A 22,358-nucleotide genomic window follows, 5' to 3' on the forward strand; every position below is an offset into this window, starting at 1 on the left:
CTCAATATCATTGAGCCACTCTGGGGAGATCTCAAGCGCGCAGTTCATGCAAGACAACCCAGGAATTTACAGGAACTGGAGGCTTTTTGCTAAGAAGAATGGGCAGCTTTACCATCTGAGAAAATAAAGAGCCTCATCCACAACTACCACAAAAGACTTCAGGCTGTCATTGATGTTAGAGGGGGCAATACACGGTATTAAGAACTGGGGTATGTAAACTTTTGATCAGGGTCATTATGATTTAAAAATAGAAAACACAGTTGTTTATCAATAAATGGCTTCACCCAACTACTAACCATGAGTGGGGAAAAAAGTTTTTGTGTTATCATTCATATTCTCTGAAAAAAGGCCAAGAAAGCAAAAATTCTGCCAGGGTATGTAAACTTATGAGCACAACTGTATATTGACTTTGACATGATAATCAGCTTTGAATGTTCTTTTTGTAAATTTAAAGATATCTTTTTATCCTTGGAAGTATAACCACGTGTGATTAATTAAATGCTTTTTTTGTCACAAACTACTGTGAGTCGCTGTCACTGTTTTATACTATTACTTACTCGGGCAGTGCATTTGTTATTATGCTATGATGTGAGTTTACATTTGTTATTATGCTATGATGCGAGTTTACATTTGATATTATGCTATGATGTGAGTTTACATTTGTTATTATGCTATGATGGGAGTTTACATTTGTTATTATGCTATGATGCGAGTTTATATTTGTTATTATGCTATGATGCGAGTTTACATTTGTTATTATGCTATGATGCGAGTTTACATTTGTTATTATGCTATGATGTGAGTTTACATTTGTTATTATGCTATGATGCGAGTTTACATTTGATATTATGCTATGATGTGAGTTTACATTTGTTATTATGCTATGATGGGAGTTTACATTTGTTATTATGCTATGATGCGAGTTTATATTTGTTATTATGCTATGATGCGAGTTTACATTTGTTATTATGCTATGATGCGAGTTTACATTTGTTATTATGCTATGATGCGAGTTTACATTTGTTATTATGCTATGATGTGAGTTTACATTTGTTATTATGCTATGATGCGAGTTTACATTTGTTATTATGCTATGATGTGAGTTTATATTTGTTATTATGCTATGATGCGAGTTTACATTTGTTATTATGCTATGATGCGAGTTTACATTTGTTATTATGCTATGATGGGAGTTTACATTTGTTATTATGCTATGATGGGAGTTTACATTTGTTATTATGCTATGATGCGAGTTTACATTTGTTATTATGCTATGATGCGAGTTTACATTTGTTATTATGCTATGATGCGAGTTTACATTTGTTATTATGCTATGATGCGAGTTTACATTTGTTATTATGCTATGATGCGAGTTTACATTTGTTATTATGCTATGATGCGAGTTTACATTTGTTATTATGCTATGATGCGAGTTTACATTTGTTATTATGCTATGATGCGAGTTTACATTTGTTATTATGCTATGATGCGAGTTTATATTTGTTATTATGCTATGATGCGAGTTTACATTTGTTATTATGCTATGATGCGAGTTTACATTTGTTATTATGCTATGATGCGAGTTTACATTTGTTATTATGCTATGATGCGAGTTTACATTTGTTATTATGCTATGATGCGAGTTTACATTTGTTATTATGCTATGATGCGAGTTTACATTTGTTATTATGCTATGATGCGAGTTTACATTTGTTATTATGCTATGATGCGAGTTTACATTTGTTATTATGCTATGATGCGAGTTTACATTTGTTATTATGCTATGATGCGAGTTTACATTTGTTATTATGCTATGATGCGAGTTTACATTTGTTATTATGCTATGATGCGAGTTTACATTTGTTATTATGCTATGATGCGAGTTTACATTTGTTATTATGCTATGATGCGAGTTTACATTTGTTATTATGCTATGATGCGAGTTTACATTTGTTATTATGCTATGATGCGAGTTTACATTTGTTATTATGCTATGATGTGAGTGCATTAGGTTTTTGAGGTGGATGAAGTATTTCTGAAGTTTCAGAAGTGAATAAGCTGTTTATTTAACTTTAGCTTCCCCTACGGCCCTATCACATGTAAAAATATTTTCACTAAAAATTGGAAATAAATTGTATGGTTATTTGTCCTAAGGCCGCAGTTATCCATAAGTATGCAGTGAGGCCAATTTATGCTGGCAACGCAGTCCTCGCAGACGGTGTCGCAGACAGTGTCTGCGTAGCCCCCCCCACCTTCGCAGACGCTCTGCGCGCACCTCCCAAAAATTGTGACCACCGCAGAAGCCTCGCAGACAAGAGGGCTCTGATTGGTCCGCTGTACACGCACTTCCGCTTCTCTACTTTCCCGGTTTGTTTTGTTTTCACGACCGGCATTTTTAAAAACACGAGCGAAGATGGAGCAGCACGAAGAGCGGTTGATCGAGGAAGTGCGTACATCTATACGACTCCAGTTCTAGTCATTATAAGTAACCGGAGGATAAACACTCCACTAACCACACCCACCAACTACTCCTAGCGACTTCGCGCCCCCTTGCGTTGTGCCGGTGAATAACATCGCGCACGCCTATACTCCCCGCTTAACAATAAATTACAACTGTCTGTGAAAGGCTGTCTGCGAAAGCCTTGTCGCACGAGCATGCAGAGGCCGGCCTCTGCATGCTCTTGCGACAAGGCTTTCGCAGATAGCTTTTCGCAGACAGTTGTAATTTATTGTTAAGCGGGGAGTATAGGCGTGCGCGATGTTATTCACTGCCACAACGCAAGGGGGCGCGAAGTCGCTAGGAGTAGTTGGTGGGTGTGGTTAGTGGAGTGTTTATCCTCCGGTTACTTATAATGACTAGAACTGGAGTCGTATAGATGTACGTACTTCCTCGATCAACTGCTCTTCGTGCTGCTCCATCTTCGCTCGTGTTTTTAAAAATGCCGGTCGTGAAAACAAACCAAACCGGGAAAGTAGGGAAGCGGAAGTGCGTGTACAGCGGATGTAGAGTGGACCAATCAGAGCCCTCTTGTCTGCGAGGCTTCTGCGGTGGTCACAATTTTTGGGAGGTGCGCGCAGAGCGTCTGCGAAGGTGGGGGGGCTACGCAGACACTGTCTGCGACACCGTCTGCGAGGACTGCGTTGTCAGCATAAATTGGCCTTAATGGGCGACACTGCTCTTGAACGTGTACACGGAAGTAAGGCGGAAGGTAGTTTGTCGACGTCACCTCAAGACGACGCCAACGATTGGTCAAATTTGCGGGAAAGTTGCGGTGATTGGATATAATTGCAACACCGCCCTGAATTCGCGGGGATTGGTTGAATTTGCAAATCGCAACATCGCGAAATCCTGGAGGGTCTGATATACCCTGAGCACTGTATTCTATTTAGTTTGTAGAACAGAATAGATTAAAAGAAAAGAAGGGAATATGACAGAACAGAGTAGAAAGCATCGTGAAGATACAGAATATCAAATCAAGTCAACTTTGTCAAATATGCTATACATGCTCGACATACAGCACAGATGAAATTTCAGTCCTCTCTGACCCACGGTGCAAACAGGCAATGCAATAAATAAAAATAGAATAATTGAAAAAACAAACAACAATATAAACAGTATAAACACTCTAGATAGGAACTAGACATAGACTAAACACTCAGACAATATAAACAGTATAAACACTAGATAGGAACTAGATGTAGACTAAACACTCATACACACATATATAATACGAAAAATCACGACACATATTCTACATAGAATAGACAGCCATGACAATACAACAGAATACAGTGGGGGGGGGGGGGGGAGTCCGGTATACAAAGACAATCTAGATAATTGTATGCTTGAGATTTTGTGGAAAAGGTTTGGGGAAGAGCCACATCTCAGTGTAATGGTCAGATAATGTATGTAACTGGAAATTCCGTGGCCAGAGCTTTCCAAGAATGAAATCCCTCAACATGTCCTGGCTTCAGTCTATAAATCAGTCCATAAAGAAACTAATGTAGAAATGTCCTTAAAATTAATAAATGCAATTTAATTTAATATAATAACTTTTAAGCTATTTATTTATTCATACAAACACGGTTTAATAATAATTTATTGAAAGAAATTTTCATTGCTCCTCAGTGAGGTCCCGCCCCCTTTTGCGTCATCACCCTGCGACAGCAAGACTCACTCTTGGCGCCAAAGACTGGAAGAGTATCATTACGCCCTTTGGCTGCAACAACAACAACTTGATGACAGGTGTTAAAAATGGTGAGTTGTTTTATTCATCCTTTGACAGTTTAAATGTCAACGCTGTACCTGTAACCGACCTGCACTGCGGCGTATCAGAGCAAATTCGGAGTGGAAAAGCAGAACCTGCAGCCGCGAAAAGCAACTTTCACTGGTCACATTCCAGTTCCTCAGGTTCCCCCTACATAGGTGCACTTTTTAGAAAGTCAAATAATGGCTTCCAGGCCACATATAGATTCAGGAAAAGGCATTTGTGATTCAAACAGTGCAGTGCAAAACACAACAGGCTAATGTCAAGTTACCTCGCTTGCACGGTTTTAAACCCCAGGCGCATTATTATTATTATTATTATTAGGGCCCGAGCACCGTTCGGTGCGAAGACACTGGTGTTTTTCAAAGGATTATTCTTATTATTTATTTGAGGCATTTCCCATGCACGAAAACTCATGACATTTGATACACACATCAGTCTTTGTAGCCGCTTCTCAGCCACAGACGTTAGGCCCCGGGCATGGCCCAGAGACTTCATAGCGCCCCCTAATTGAAACAGAACTCTTCAGAACATACAGTATGGCTAGAACCTTACTCAGAACCCTTAGATCAGTACAAAAACGACATGAATCATGATAGTTGTCCTAGCAACCTCATAAGATCTTACTAGAGGAGATGCCTGTCTGTCAAGCAAAACATTCAAAACCTTTCAAACTACATATGTACAAAACTATATATGTCTCCTCCTTATCTCTCTCTCTCTCTGACACACACACACACACACACACACACACACAATAATAGTGACCTGCCATCATTGTGCATTTTGTTGCAGACATATGAAAACTCTGCATGTGTACGCAGACACAGGAAAGCTAAGATGACTTAAGATTTCAGCGTGAGATAGAGATAAGAAGGAGACACATGTATAGTTTTGTACATATATAAATGTACATTTTCACACCACAGAAACACACACTTACAGTCTTTAGTACGATTCGCACGGGATAAGTATTACCTATGGACCTCTGGTAATTCGCAATTACCCCCGCATCTCTGTGTTATTGTGTGGCGCATTCGGACGGGATAAGCAAAAGTCTGTAATTCACCGAATTTACAGACATTGTGACCGGATGTGTCGTAAGTTCACAGCATCCTGTTTCGTCTTGTAGACAATAGAGTAGGGCTGCTCGATATTGGAAAAAATCAATATCACGATTTTTTCAGTAAATATCGATATCGCGATTTTTAAAACGATATTTATACACCTTTTTTTAAAGCCCTGATCTTCAACACCTGAGGCACCGGGCCACATTTTTATAGTACAGGCCTCATAGGCTACCTGTCAACCCTTCCCGTTGTACCCTGAAACGCCTTTTACTTAAACTATTTACTGTGCAAGCGCGTACTTTGTATAGGTCCTATCGCCTGCACAAGGCTCACGTTCTCCTCACTCAACATTTCCGATCACAGAGGATGGAGCCAGCGCTGGTATTACCAGTGATTACTGCGTAACGTCCACACTGGCTCGTAGCCAGCCAAGGATAAAATCTCTCTCTCACACACACACACACACACACTACAACGTAAGCTTGTGTGTTGTTAAGACACCAACATTAAACACGCACAATATAGAGACAAGTCCTTAAGAATTAACATACATGAAAATAGGCTTCTCTTCCTTCATCTTCCAAATGTGGACTCCGCTATCTTTTTGGCATGTCAGCATTGAAATACCATTTGCAGAGATATTTCACTCGCCATTAAGAAAAGTAAAAGCAACACATGATTAGGGCTACATGATTAGCAGGGGGACACCGTTTTAAGCGCACGGAATTTTAAAAACAATGTAATTACATCTGAGTCCGTCTACATCGCGCAATAAACCCGTCCTTAGCAGAACCTACTTCAAAGCATGATGCTAGCTGCAGATGCACAAGTCAAAATCAAATGAACCCAAGTAAACATGCCGCGGCGGGCAACATTAATAACCAAATTGCCTTACCTTAAAACGCTGCCTTGACCACAGGACGACTCGCAGTTATTCCACTTAAATCCACACGGTTTAACACATCTAACACAGCTAGCAAGCTGGATATGTGCTAATATTGTTGTGCTTGTTTTCTTCCGTAGATGCCATTTTTACATTACCCAGTCCCACATCCAAAAATATGACGTAAATATATGTTAATTGTATTATTATAACTATTAGCAAGCAAATCAAACAACATATTAAGAAATCAATATATCAAATCACCCGACACGTATGAAAACAGAAGAACTGATTTTTTACTGTTGCGGAGATATCGCGGGAGTAGAATGGATGACGTATGCAAGGCTACGGTGTGCCTTAGGGGACAGAAGGGTTCGTTTTACCTTACTGTCACGTCAATGTTATTGTTGTTTTATTGCCATTGTAGAAATATTGTGCACGTCCCTTTCGACAAATGACAAAAAATCGTTTCATATCGATATTATGAATTTTGATATCGTTTGACACCAATATCGATATCGTGATAAAAATACGATATATTGCACAGCTCTACAATAGAGATGGGATTTATGGCTCTTTGATGGGATCCGCATCTTTGTGATCCGTTCTTTGAAAAGAGCCGTTCAAAAGACTGGCTCATTTGGCTCTTTTTAAATATTTATTCAGTTTTAAGAAGACAGCGTCTAAAGAAGCCAGATCCCTCTGCTTAGACAGTGACATCAATATTTCTGGACATACCTTTTATATAAAGCAACCTAGACTTACATTATTGTAACCCCTAAACGCTCATAAATAACCATTAAAAAACAATGAGGGCTTCAGTGAATGTCCATGCAGAACGGCTTTTCTGTAAAAAAAAAAAAAGAACCCACTCAAGAACATAGATATCAAGAACGCAAGAATATTTTATAGAAAAACACTTGTTTTACAAAAATATTTAAGTCTGAGATACAAAATAGATACAACTACAATAAATATAACACAAGAACTAGTTATCACACAAGAACATTTTAATAGAAAAAAACAAACTTTCTACATTAAAAATATTGAAATTGTAACAAAAATAGATACAACTAAACAGTCAGATAAATAGATAAAGTTATAACAAGAACACAAGATTATTTTAATAGGAAAAAACAAACTATTAATGCAAAAAATATTATTATTAGAAAAATAGATACAACTAGACAAACAGATAAATAAATAAAATACACAAAAATAGAACAAACAAAATGACGATAGAATAAATTAAATGAACGTCCGTGCAAAGTAGTTTTCCCACAATATTATCATTAATATCACACAACTACATTATAAACTATATACAAAACAATTTGAACTATTAGGCAAACAGATAAAACTTGAATAAATAAAAGGCAAATGCTGTTTAGCCTACTTCTTGTCCTTGGGCAAAAGCTTTTTCATCTGAAACACAGTACAGAAAAAGAACGACAGAAAGAACGGCTCCCCCAGCTCGAGACTCGGTTCTCATCGTTCATGCCTAGGAGCCGTTCAAAAGAATCGGTTCGTTCGCGAACGTCACAACACTAGTAGACAGGAGTTCAAAATGCTTATCTGGTTCAAATACGGGATAGGCCTACTACCACTTGCCCCTGAAATGCTGTTTATCAAAATTTCGCCCGTATCCTCCATTATTCACTCCAGAAAAGTACAAGAGACGCGCGTTTAATAATTACAAACACAGACATGCGCATTCACACGGGACTTGTATTACCACTGGACGTCTGTGTTTTGCCAAAACACAGTAGGTAATTCGCGGCGGAATTATTACTTGGCAAATTACGGACATGGCGCATTCGCACGGGACTAAGAACTCAGACATTCTCTGTAATTATTCCGAATTACCAGAGATCCACAGGTAATACTTATCCCGTGCGAATAGGGCTTTTGTCTGTCTATCTCTCATCCGTCCGTCCAGCAGTCATGGCATTTGCAACATGCACATCACCTATGAATATATGACATGTGACTGTTTTGTTGGGTGGCGGAATGTCCTGGGTTGCGGAACCACACGTGTGAGGGCCCGTCAAGGCCGCAAGCGGCTTTTATTATTATTATTATTATTATTATTATTATTAGGGCCCAAGCACTGTTTGGTGCGAAAACCCTATTGTTTTTCAAAGGATTATTATCTCATCTCATCTCATTATCTCTAGCCGCTTTATCCTGTTCTACAGGGTCGCAGGCAAGCTGGAGCCTATCCCAGCTGACTACGGGCGAAAGGCAGGGTACACCCTGGACAAGTCGCCAGGTCATCACAGGGCTGACACATAGACACAGACAACCATTCACACTCCCATTCACACCTACGGTCAATTTAGAGTCACCAGTTAACCTAACCTGCATGTCTTTGGACTGTGGGGGAAACCGGAGCACCCGGAGGAAACCCACGCGGACACGGGGAGAACATGCAAACTCCACACAGAAAGGGGTCATTCCGTGCCAACTCACCTAAGGGTCCCCACATCACCGTCTCAGATTTTGCTCAAAAAATTCTATAATCAAGAATCATATGTTTGTACCACACATGCAAAATATTAGCTCCCAATTCATTGTAGTTTTGGAACTACTGGCCTTTGAAATTTTGATGTCAAAATACCACATGACGAAATGGCTCTTTCCCCAACTTCAGAGACCCATAACTTTTTATTGCAGCTATCTAGACAGTTGTGTTTGCAGATTCTTACTGAATGATACCCACTCTTTTCAAATCTGTTGTCAGAAAGCCACTGAAGGACATACGTTTTGCATAATGGGAAGCCAAAAATGACGTTTTGGCCAAAATCACATAAAATTCATTAAAACTCTAGGGGGCATAGTAGAAATATGAAGCTAGTTAGATTTTTTTCCTCACTACATAGTATTTGTAGGGTTGTTATCTGTTCACAGAAACATATTTTGCCATGAAATTTCAATTCCTGAATTTACAAAAAAAATTTTAACATCTTACGTCCTTTCCGAGGGGGCTAAAATAGGGCATTTTCGCCATCTTATTTGGTCATGTGGCTAGGGGTTTAGGATCTTCAAATTTTTTGTGAAGATGCTCTCATATAAGATGTAACTACTCCCTGATTTTTTTTAACAAACGCCCCTTGCTTCATATTTTAATAATTTTTTTTGTACATGGACAGTTTCATCATTTTTCACTTTTTTCCACATTCAGAACTCTGTAACTCTACATTGGAAGATTCCTACTAGCAGCTATTTCAGATTTACATACACTGACACACAAATTTTCATATTTTAGTAGTTGTATGCCCAAGAAATTCATATTTTTCTTTCTATTGGGACCTAAAAACAGCTATTTGGCCAAAAATGACAAAAACGCTGGGCAGCTTTTAATAAACAAGGGAATAATAAAGGGGTGTTTTGCACACAAATTAAGGCTTATAAGAACCTAATCTAGGCATACACATTTCCTGAACAACTTTTTCTGTATTGTATATTATTTTTTGCAATTAGAAAATTTTAGGTATAATTGCAATTTTTGTTGAATATCCTTGGAAAATATAGAAAAATAACAAAATTCTGGAGTAGTATTTTTTATATACTTCAAGGTTGTGTAAGCACAAAACATTTAGCAATGAGGTTTTATTTACATATTAACACATTCAATGATCCATGATCATGATGTTGAAAAACATCACAAGATTTGTACATAATTTAAAGTCAAATATGGGCATCCGTGATAATGGGTAATTCATTCACAGGCAGTACAGTTTCATGTGATGTGCTAAGACACTCATAAACTGTCATCTAGTAGTACATAAGTTAAAACTTAAGTCTTTCACAAGTTTGAAGTCATCCTCTGTTAGTTGGTAATGGCGTCCCCCACTTTTTATGTTTGGGGCCTCTACCACACAAAGGACATGAAGCAAAGGCACCCAACATTCATCTTTCCTGCTTTGTGGTGGCCATGAGAATGTGTTGCCTCGTCCTTGTCTCATGAAATTGACATACACATCATTTTCTTCTTCATTTCTGGTGACAATATTTCCAATGTACCATTTTCTGTCATAAACACAGGCAATATATTTGCCTGGCTGGTACATATTTGGTGCAGATTGGGACATTTGGCTTGGGGCCTGTAACTGGGACTGTAAAACTGGTGTGGTTTCAGGTCCTATGTCCACTACCGATGATGGTACCACATCAGAAGAAACCCTTCTCATCTCCAGCTGAGTGGGTGCAATTGGGCAGAAGCTGTGATGAGATCTTGTTCCAGGATAGAAAAAGTCACCACATCTTTAATTTATGAGGAAAATAGCCCATTCCCTCCAGAACTTGAAAAATATCAAGTCAACATTTTTGTCATTTTTGGCCAAATAGCTGTTTTTAGGTCCCAATAGAAAGAAAAATATGAATTTCTTGGGCAGACTACTACTAAAATATGAAAATTTGTATGTCAGTGTATGTAAATCTGAAATAGCTGCTAGTAGGAATTTTCCAATGTAGAGTTACAGAGTTCTGAATGTGGAAAAAAGTGAAAAATGATGAAACTGTCCATGTACAAAAAAAATTATTAAAATATGAAGCAAGGGGCGTTTGTTAAAAAAAATCAGGGAGTAGTTACATCTTATATGAGAGCATCTTCACAAAAAACTAGAAGATCCTAAACCCCTAGCCACATTAACAAATAAGATGGCAAAAATGCCCTATTTTAGCCCCCTCGGAAAGGACGTAAGATGTTAAAAATTTTTTTAAAAATTCAGGAATATAATTTTCATCGCAAAATATGTTTCTGTGAACAGATAACAACCCTACAATTACTATGTAATGAGGAAAAAAATCTAACTAGCTTCATATTTCTACTAGGCCCCTTTGAGTTTTAATGAATTTTAAGCGATTTTGGCCAAAATGCCATTTTTGGCTTCCTATTATGCAAAAAGTATGTCCTTCAGAGGCTTTCTGGCAACAGATTTGAAAAGAGTGGGTATCATTCAGTAAGAATCTGCACACACAACTTTCTAGATAGCTGCAATAAAAAGTTATGGGTCTCTGAAGTTGGGGAAAGAGCCAATTTCGACATGTGGTGTTTTGACATCAATATTTCAAAGGCCTGTAGTTCCAAAACTACAACATAATTGGGGGCTAATATTTTGCATGTGTGGTACAAACATATGATTCTTGATTAGAGAATTTTTTGAGTAAAATCTGAGACGGTGATGTGGGGGAGTTCCTGAAATTTAGGTGAGTTGGCACGGAATGACCCAAAGGCCCTCGCCGGCCACGGGGCTCAAACCTGGACCTTCTTGCTGTGAGGCGACAGCGCTAACCACTACACCACCGTGCTGCCCTAGGATTATTATTATTATTATTATTATTATTATTATTATTACTTTTCTGTTGCGCTTGGCTTTTTTTGAGGCATTTCCCATGCACGAAAACTTATGAAATTTGATATACATGTCAGTCATTGTAACCGCTTCTCAGCCACAGACGTTAGGCCCCGGGCATGGCCCAGAGACTTCATAGCGCCCCTTTTTCCATTTCCCATTGAAATGAATGGGTAGAACTTTGGAGTGATGATGTCACGCCCAACAGGGCGTGAGGTAATTGGACTTATATGCGTTTGGACACATGGTCATTTTTAACGTACTCCTCCTAGACGGTTCATCAGGTTCATGTCAAACTTGGCAAACGTGATGCCAAGATATTGTTGAAGTTGAATTGCGAAGGGATTTTTGATATGTTGTAATATGTTGAAATGGGGCGGCATGGTGGTGTAGTGGTTAGCGCTGTCGCCTCACAGCAAGAAGGTCCGGGTTCGAGCCCCGTGGCCGGCGAGGGCCTTTCTGTGTGGAGTTTGCATGTTCTCCCCGTGTCCGCGTGGGTTTCCTCCGGGTGCTCCGGTTTCCCCCACAGTCCAAAGACATGCAGGTTAGCTTAACTGGTGACTCTAAATTGACCGTAGGTGTGAATGTGAGTGTGAATGGTTGTCTGTGTCTATGTGTCAGCCCTGTGATGACCTGGTGTACCCCGCCTTTCGCCCGTAGTCAGCTGGGATAGGCTCCAGCTTGCCTGCGACCCTGTAGAACAGGATAAAGCGGCTACAGATAATGAGATGAGAGATGAGATGTTGAAATGGCAATAATGACCCAGGGACTACATAGCGCCCCCTATGCATTAGCCACGCGTTTGGACACATGGTCATTTTTAACGTACTCCTCCTAGACGGTTCATCAGATTCATGTCAAACTTGGCAAACATGATGCCAAGATATTGCTGAAGTTGAATTGCGAGGGGATCTTTGATATCTTGTAATATGTTGAAATGGCAATATGATTTTAATATCTTGCCACATAAACAGGAAACGTGTCAGAAAGCCACAGTGCATTGACTGTATGGTCGGACACTTCTTACTTCAATAGATATTATGATAACCTGACGCCCCACTATGAAATCAGTTTTGTGCCAAAATGTTCATACAATACTTTTGAAATATCAAACAAAAACGACAAATCAAAATACAAAAAAAAAGTCAATTTTTTAGACTGGCAAACAAATTATTCGTGTAATCGTGCAAAATATCAGTCTGTTACTCTTCAGAAACCTTTTATTTTTGTTCCGCGTCTTTCTCAGTTTTGTTTGACGTAATTTATTTTGGTTGCGATTCCAGCTTTCTCGTTTGCGCTCTCTGACTTTTTGCTTGCAGTTTTGGCACAAACTTCACGTGTGGGTGGGCTGTCCAGGAATGCATTTCCATTGGGTAACTTGTGTTTGACTGACAGCTACGCTCAGTGATTCCCCCAGAGACTGTTGCGGCCTAGTCTGGCTAACGCAACTTCAAAGCTCTCTGAGCTATTGGTCTGGCCAAGATATTCAGCCCAACCGTTTCCCAGAGCCCGTGGTTGACCCGCCTCCCTGAAATGCCTCAGTTTGCTACTGGTCGAAGCCAGAAAAGGCTGTGACGAAGCTTAAACCAATCACATCACTCTTTCCTCTGACGTATGTGATGCGACGATAGGATTCTCGCTGAGCCCCATTGATTTGGCTACTAGCGGGGCTAACTGGTAGATTAAACTCTTACCGAAGCCGGTTGGGAGCAAGGCGAAAACGTCCTTCCTTTCAATAAATACCTCCAGGGCTGCTCTTTGCTCCGTTTTCAATGAGAACTTCCCGTTGAATGCTTTCAATACAGCATGATTCTGTAAACAATCTATGGCTTCTGGTCGCAGTTCTACTATGTCACTGCCTTGAACACGCCTCTACCCAGGGCCGTTGGAGATGCTCAAAGTTGATTGGTTCCCGATTTTTCCGGAGCTTGGAAGAGCTGGAGATAGCTTGCCTGGCCAGACTAAGCTCGCAACAGGCCCTCGTGTTGCGTCACGCTTAGGATGGGCGGGCCCAGGCTAGTTGCGGCCATTTCCTACTCGGATTTTGGCGGACTGTTTGACGAGTGACCAAGGATCATTGACGGTAAACAAGGATCGAGTGGACTTCAGTGGTGACTATGATATTGAATTAATTCAACAAAGTGTAAGTGCAGGACAAATGTGTTGTATGTGTTGCAGTAGTGCACATTATGCAGGTGTGTTTAACGTTAGCAAGACAGCTATTATATTGGGTAGTGGAGCTAAGGCTAACATTTGACTTGCCACGAAACGCCTGCATAATGTGTACTACTGCAACACATACAACACATTTGTCCCGTACTTACACTTTGTTGAATTAATTCAATATCATAGTCGCCACTGAAGTCCACTCGATCCTTGTTTACCGTCAATGGATCGGTCACTCGTCAAACAGTCCGCCAGAATCCGAGTAGGGAATGGCTGAGCGTAGCTGTCAGTCAAACACAAGTTACCCAATGGGAATGCATTCCTGGACAGCCCACCCACACGTGAAGTTTGTGCCAAAACTGCAAGCAAAAAGTCAGGGAGCGCAAACGAGAAAGCTGGAATCGCAACCAAAATAAATTACGTGAAGCAAAACCGAGAAAGACGTGGAATAAAAATAAAAGGTTTCTGAAGAGTAATAGACTGATATTTTGCACGATTACACAAATAATTTGTTTGCCAGTCTAAAAAAATTGACTTTTTTGTATTTTGATTTGTCATTTTTGTTTGATATTTCAAAAGTATTGTATGAACATTTTGGCACAAAATTGATTCCATACTCCACAGACGTTTGGCCCCGGGCATGGCCCAGGGACTTCATAGTGCCCCCTAATGTCATTGAGTCCTTGGACTGGCATATAGTTTCAGCTACGCATACCAAATTCGGTATGTATGTAGTTCGTCCCAAGACAAACAATTTTCGTATATACATTGCATTAGCCACGCCCAACAGGAAGTGAGGTAATTGGGCTTATATGCGTTTGGACACATGGTCATTTTTAACGTACTCCTCCTAGACGGTTCATCAGATTCATGCCAAACTTGGCAAACATGATGCCAAGATATTGCTGAAGTTGAATTGCGAAGGGATTTTTGATATGTTGTAATATGTTGAAATGTCAATATTATGGATTTTAATACTCGCCACATAAACAGGAAATGTGTCATGAAGTCATAATACATTTAATGATTTGGCTGAAACCTTTCAGGTTATTAGAGAATGTGATTATTATGACATCTAGATGCCCAATATGCCTGTCTGGTATAGCGCCACCAACTGGCCAAGGAAAGAATAGGGTTTTGAATATGTGTGTTTTGACACATGATGAATTTTAACATGCTCCTCCTAGACGGTTCATGAGATTCATGTGAAATTCATTATACGTGATGCCAAGATGTCGCTGATATTAAATTGCGAAGGGATTTTTGATACCTTGTAATATGATTCTGATTCTGATACTCTTTAGCCGTTATGGCATCTTTATTAACAATCACGATCTCTTTCTCTAGTCGCGGTGGGGAGGTCTGAAACTTTACAAAATATTGGATATCGTGAGTCTGATGATATAACATATATGCAATTCTGTGCACACTCATACACTCAGTCATATGCATATTTATGCATACACACACTCACAAGTACGCACTCACATGCACACGCAACATGTATAGGAGACACATTGTATAGTTTTGTACATATATAAATGTACATTTTCACACCACAGAAACACACACACTCTTGTCTGTCTATCTCTCATCCGTCAAGCAGTCATGGCATTTGCAACATGCACATCACCTTTGAACATTTGATGAATATATGACGTGACTGTTTTGTTGGGTGGCGGAATGTTCTGGGTTGCGGAACCACACGTGCGAGGGCCCGTCAAGGCCGCTAGCGGCTTTAATTATTATTATTATTATTATTATTATTATTTAAAAACAGGCTCTTAAATTGAAGTCTGGAAATCAGAGTGGAAAATGATGCTCCTGAATTAAAGTTCAGTTTGTGCCAAGGTCATGGGGCTTACTAACTCACTGACTAGTTGCCTGATGGAGTATGACAGGAACTCAACATAATGAGAAATGATTACCTTCAGAGTACAGTTAATTTTGTGTTGCCTTGATAAAGTTGTAAAAAACAAATGCGGTAGAAGAAATAATTTGAGGGTGATTATTTTTTGTTTCTTTTTAAACTCCAGCCACAGTTTACCTCCATTTTTTTTGATTGATTTGCTCTTTGGATTGCACACATGTGCTGTCTGCTGTAGGGCTGGACAATATATAATAATAATAATAATAATCAGGGCTCGAAATTCGCGGTGGTCCAGCCACCCGAGGCGACTTAATTTGTCATTTGGTGAATAATTCCTGTCACTAGGCAGCCCGGCTGGCTAGTTGAAAATAAAAAATATGAAGCGAAGATTCAGACTAGGGCTGTGCAATATATCGAATATACTCAATATATCTCCGAAAATTCTGTGTGAGATACATAAAATTATTATATCGTAACTATCGAGTATTTTATGGTCATCTGCTGACTTGCATTTGTTTCGTGTTTGTTGCGTTTGTTTAAAACATTTTCTGGTGGTTTTCTCTCTGTCCCTCAGGCAGTAACGTGAGAGGCTGCCTAAGGGTAAAAAAACAATAACGTCACACACTCGCCAACCAATCCCGGGCGACATCTTGGTGCTGAAAGGAACTTGCGGGAAGATTTTCTAGTTTTGCTTTACAGCGCTGACTCAGTTCATGCAATCGCTGGTGTTGCATAGGCTACCGTGTAAGCTCTGTCAATTTCAGCGACAAATTAAAAAAGGAAGCGGACGAATTGGTTCCTAAAAGAACTAGCAAGGGGTCAGTCATCCGGCGTTTTTTTGGATATCGCGAGGAGGACGTGGAACAGCAAACGGCAATTTGTAAAGTGTGCAAAAAAAAAAACAGTATCAAAATACTCGGGTCTTGAAATAAATGCACATTAGTCATTATGTGTTATTTTTGACAGAAGTAAAATTCATACATGAACAAATTTTGGCGAGCTAATTTTCTGTTTGGCTCGTTACTTTGGAAGGTAACTAGTCTGGCTGACTGGTGAAAAAATATATGAATTTCGAGCCCTGATAATAATAATGATAATAATAATAATATCATGGTGTGTAGTTATTTTGTGATTATTTCTCAAGTTAGCTGTTTAGTTTTCAATGTGATGAGGATTCTTTTTTACTGGTATTTCTACTAGTGCTGTAGAAGTCACAGTGATGTGTATGTGATCAGAAGACAAATTGTTCGGTTAATTGTCCATTTTTGAATTGAGGAAGAAATAATCCATCTCATTGCACCTCTAACCTTTGTGCTATCCCTTGTTCCTGTGGCAGGATATACGCAGGTTCTTTACACCAAAGCCTGGCCATGGAGGCAGCAGCGGCATTAACGATGAGCTGAAGAATAAAAAGAAACCCACTTCCCAGGTTCATGTTGATTTTATAGAAAGCGCCTTGGTTCTTGTAGTGATGTCCTGTTTGAAAGGGTTTTGATCGTTTTTCTTTTCTTTCTCTTGCTCAGGCTGTAAGCTCCAAATTGGAGGGAAAACGATCAGCCAAACGGAAGAAGAGAGTCATCGCTGATTCAGGTACAGTGTGGATATGACATCGGGGTGGATTGATCTTGATATTGATACCGATACTGGTTTGGGGTATCCATCTGATACTAACATCTAGTACCATGTTATACTATGTTACATACCCTGGTGAAAATCTTTCAAGGATCTTCGAGGATCTCAACAAAGAGACTCAAAAGATCTTCAAGGATCTTTAAAATTCTTGTCAAGATCTTCAAGGATCTTCAGTTTTCTTGCCAAGATCTACAAGGATATTCAAAATTCTTTTCAAGATCTTCAAGGATCTTTAAAATTCTTGCCAAGATCTTCAAGGATCTGCAAAGATCTTTTAACTTCTTGTCAAGATCTTCAAGGATCTTCAGTTTTCTTGCCAAGATCTTCAAGGATCTACAAGGATATTCAAACTTCTTTTCAAGGTCTTCAAGGATCTTTAATATTCTTGACAAGCTCTACAAGAATTGTAAAAAAACAAGAACCACATTCAATTCCAAACAAAGCAATTCTTTATTGATGACATTTTCAGTAGAAGAAGTCAATTGATCGACCAAGAGATCCTTTCAAGATCTTCAAAACTTTGAAAATCATGAAAGATTCTTTCAAAGATCCTTTTAAGATGTTGGCTATTCAGGATTCCTTGGTGTATATCCTTATCCAATTCTTATGAATCATAATTATGCAAGTTTCAATCTATTTCCATCCTTGCCAATTCCGTTGAATTAGGGTCATTTAAAAAAAATTGAAAGATCCTCATTAGATCCTTGAGGATCTTAAAGGATTCTCACAAAGATCTCGTATAAAGACCTTGACAAGGATCCTTACAAGATCCTGATTAAATCCTTGAGGATTCCAGTTAAGATCTTTATCAGATCCTGAAGAAGGATCCTTTTAAGATCTTTGAAGGATCCTTGTCTTTGAGGATCTTGCAGGATCCTTACAGAGATCTTGTGAAGATCTTGACAGAGATCCTTAAAAGAGCCTGATCAAATCCTCAAGGATCCTAGCAAAGATCTTAACAAGATCCTTAGAAGGGCTCCTTCTAAGATCTTCGAAAGATCCTTGTTGAATCCTTGAGGATCTTAAAGGATCCTTGCAAAGATTTTTGCAGGGATCATTATGTGGATCTTTGTAGGATCCTTAAAAGATGTTTGTCAAATCCTTGAGGATCTTTACAAATGATTTTGCATATGAAGATCTTTGAAGATCTTTCTAAGATCCTTATCTTTAAGGATCTTTGGCAGGTCTTTGACAATCCTCATGGATCCTTAAAGATCCTGTGAGGTTTTTCACCAGGGTAAGCCTTCAACATAGAGGATTGCTGGCAGCACACATCAGCAACCAACAGCTCAATAAAATGTTCTGCCTCGGTTACTTTATAAATGGTTGCTCATTTTCATCTTGGTATCAACAAATACCAAAAAAAAACAAACAAACCCTATTTGGTCTGAAGAAAATGGTATTGATTGAAATGGTATTGTCAAGTCAACTTTATTGTCAGATATGCTATACATGCTCAACATACAGCGCAGATGAAATTTCAGTCCTCTCTGACCCACGGTGCAAACAGGCAATGCAATAAATAAAAATAGAATAATTGAAATAAACAGTATAAACACTCTAGATAAGAACTAGACATAGACTAAACACTCACACACACACACACACACACACACAAATTGGAGCAAATAAACAGTCAAGGGCATTTGAGGTATAGCAGGTAAACATGAAATAAGCAGTATAAACAAACTAATAGCTGTTAAGGTGAGGTAGTGTGGAATAGTGCAAATGAGCGAGGTAAAGTGAAATGTGCAGGCCCTGAGTTCAGTGTGTGAATGAACGTTGAGAGAGTGTGTGTGTGTGTGTGTGTGTGTGTGTGTGTTGGGGGGGGGACTGTGAGGGTGACATGTCAGATGCTGAAGGGGGGGGCAGGGTGGTGTGCGGGCAGAATCTGTGGCAGAGGGCAGAGGGGGGAGGAGGGGCAGAACAGGGAGGGAGTTGAGCCTCCTGACCGCCTGGTGAAAGAAACTGTCCTTGAGCCTGCTGGTTTTGGCCCAGAGACTCCGCAGTCTCCTCCCCGACGGCAGCAGACTGAAGAGGCTGTGAGATGGGTGGGTGGGGTCACCTGCAATCCTGATGGCTTTGCGGGTGAGGGGGGAGTTATAGATATCCATAAGAGAAGGGAGAGAGACACCAATGATCCTTTCAGGTGCTCTCACGATGTGCTGCAGACTCTTGCAGCAGGACACGGTGCAGGCGCCGTACCACATGGTGATGCAGCTGGTCAGGATGTTCTCGATGGTGCCTCTGTAGAATGTGTATGATGGGGGCCGGGACTCTTGCTCTCCTCAGTTTGCGGAGGAAGTACAGACGCTGTTGGGCTTTTTTGGCCAGTGATGCGGTGTTGTTGCTCCAGGACAGGTCTTCAGAGACGTGCACACCCAGAAACTTGGTGCTGCTCACCCTCTCCACTGCAGCACCGTCGATAGTTAGTGGAGCATGCTGGGTGTGCGCTCTCCTGAAGTCCACAACAATCTCCTTCGTCTTCTCCACATTCAGGCGGAGATTGTTGTCCTTGCACCACATGGCCAAACGGCTCACCTCACTCCTGTAGATTGTCTCATCGCCATTGTTGATGAGACCCACCACAGTCTTGTCATCCGCAAACTTAATGAAGAGATTAGAGCTGGATGTTGGTATGCAGTCGTGGGTCAGCAGAGTGAAGAGGAGGGGGCTCAGCACACATCCTTGGGGGGCCCCCGTGTTCAATGTGATGGTGCTGGAGGAGTTGCTGCCGACCCGTACAGCCTGTGGTCTCCCCGTCAGGAAGTCCAGCAGCCAGTTGCACAGGGAGGTGTTGAGTCCCAGCTGGTCCAGTTTGTGAATGAGCTGCTGAGGAATGATTGTGTTGAATGCTGAGCTAAAGTCTATGAACAGCATTCTGACATGCGAGTCTTTTGTCTCCAGGTGGGTGAGGGCTGAGTGGAGGGCAGTGGAGATGGCGTCATCGGTCGAACGGTTGGACTGATATGCAAATTGGAAAGGGTCCAGGGCGGGGGGGAGGGAAGACTTGATATGCCTCATGACTAGCCGCTCGAAGCACTTCATGAGGATGGGAGTGAGTGCGACAGGGCGGTAGTCATTGAAGCAGGAGGGAGACGGCTTCTTCGGGACCGGGATGATGGTGGTGGCTTTGAGGCATGTGGGGACAACAGCCTGGCTCAACGAGATGTTGAAGATGTCTGTAAAGACATCTGTGAGCTCCTCGGCACAGTCTCTCAGGACACGGCCAGGAATGTTATCAGGACCCGGGGCTTTCCGTCCATTTGTCGTCCTGAGAGCGCTCCTCACACTGTCTGGGGACAGCGTCACCACCTGGTCGCCGGTGGTGGGGTCTTCTGTGCTGTGGTGCTGTTGTCTGCCTCAAAGCGAGCGAAGAAGTCGTTCAACTGATTCAGCAGAGAGGTGGAGTTATCACAGGTCTGCGGCGAGGGCTTGTAGTCTGTGATGGTCTGAATCCCCCGCCACAGGTTCCTGGTGTCTCTGCTGTTGTTGAAGTAGTCAGCAATGTTCCTGGAATACTGTCTCTTGGCCACCCTGATGCCTCGTGACAGGTTGGCCCCTGTCATATGTATCCCGACTTCATGTATTTCAAAGTGATGATTGGTATTGCAGGCTTACTGGAAGGCTTCACTGTTGTAGTTGAAGACATCATGTCTGTCTGTCTGTGTCTGTCTGTCTGTCTCTCTGTTTCTGTCATCTGGCAGATGAGGAAGAAGAGGAGAAGAAAGGAAAGAAAAGCCCGAAAGAGAAGCCTGTAGCATCTGGGAAGAAAGATCCTGTGGCTTACGTGTCTGATTCAGGTGAGGGATATCCTAGAGACCAACACGTTGGAGTATGCCATGTTTAGTGGTTCACATACAGTGGTATGCAAAAGTTTGGGCACCCCTGGTCAAAATTGCTGTGACCTGTGAACAGTTAAGCAAGTTGAAGATGAAATGATTTCCAAAAGGCATAAAGTTAAAGATGACTCGTTCCCTTTATATTTTAAGCAAAAACAATTTTTTATTTTCATCTTTTACATTTTCAAAATCACAAAAAAAGGAAAAGGGCCCGAAGCAAAAGTTTGGGCACCCTACATGGTTAGTACCTAGTAACATCCCCTTTGGCAAGTATCACAGCTTGTAACCACTTTTTGTAGCCAGCTAATAATCTTTCAGTTCTTACCTGGGGGATTTTCACACATTCGTCCTTGTAAAAGGCTTCCAGTTCTACAAGTTTCTTGGGCTGTCTTGCATGCACTGCTCTTTTGAGATCTATCCACAGATTTTCAATGATGTTTAGGTCAGGGGACTGTGAGGGCCAGGGCAAAACCTTCAGCTGGTGCCTCTTGAGGTATTCCATTGTAGATTCTGAGGTGTGTTTTGGATCATCGTCTTCTTGTAGGACCCATCCTCTTTTTAACTTCAACTTTTTTACAGATGGTGTGATGTTTGCTTCCAGAATTTGCTGGTATTTATTCGAATCCATGCTTCCCTCGACCAATGAAATGTGCCCTGTGCCACTGGCTGCAACACAACCCCAAAGCATGATCGATCCACACCCATGCTTCAGAGTTTTAGAGGTGTTCTTTTCCTGGAATTTGGCACCCTTTTTTCTCCAAACATACCTTTGCACATTTGTGGCCAAAAAGTTCTATTTTGATTTCATCAGTCCACAGGATTTGTTTCCAAAATGCATCAGGCTTATTTAGATGTTCATTTGCAAACTTCAGACGCTGAATTTTGTGGCTAGGGCGCAGGAAAGATTTTCTTCTGATGACTCTCCCATGAAGGTCATATTTGTTCAGGTGCCACTGCATAGTAGAACAGTGTACCACCACTCCAGGGTCTGCTAAATCTTTCTGAAGGTCTTTTGCAGTCAAACAGGGTTTTTTATTTGCCTTTCTAGCAATCCAACGAGCAGTTCTTTCAGAAAGTTTTCTTCATCTTCCAGACCTCACCTTGATCTCCACTGTTTCTGTTAACTGCCATTTCTTAATAACATTACGATCTGAGGAAACAGCTACCTGAAAACACTTTGCTACATTCTTGTAGCCTTCTCCTGCTTTGTGAGCATCAATTATTTTATTATTCAGAATGCGAGGGAGTTGCTTAGAAGAGCCCATGGCTG

The 22,358-nt window shown here is 40.7% G+C and overlaps 1 protein-coding gene across 1 annotated transcript in view; it reads left to right on the plus strand.

Annotated features, from left to right (window-relative positions):
- The first annotated feature begins 4,170 nt into the window (after positions 1 to 4,170).
- Positions 4,171 to 22,358, plus strand: part of rfc1 (replication factor C (activator 1) 1) — a 121,225-nt gene continuing 103,037 nt past the window's right edge. The window contains exons 1-4 of the mRNA XM_060916518.1: positions 4,171 to 4,258; positions 16,951 to 17,043; positions 17,138 to 17,204; positions 20,954 to 21,049. Coding sequence (XP_060772501.1) covers positions 4,256 to 4,258; positions 16,951 to 17,043; positions 17,138 to 17,204; positions 20,954 to 21,049 — 259 coding nt within the window. The 5' untranslated portion in view covers positions 4,171 to 4,255. The remainder of the gene's footprint in view (positions 4,259 to 16,950; positions 17,044 to 17,137; positions 17,205 to 20,953; positions 21,050 to 22,358) is intronic.

Source organism: Neoarius graeffei, chromosome 3 (assembly GCF_027579695.1).
Source record: "Neoarius graeffei isolate fNeoGra1 chromosome 3, fNeoGra1.pri, whole genome shotgun sequence".
Lineage (NCBI taxonomy): Eukaryota > Metazoa > Chordata > Actinopteri > Siluriformes > Ariidae > Neoarius > Neoarius graeffei.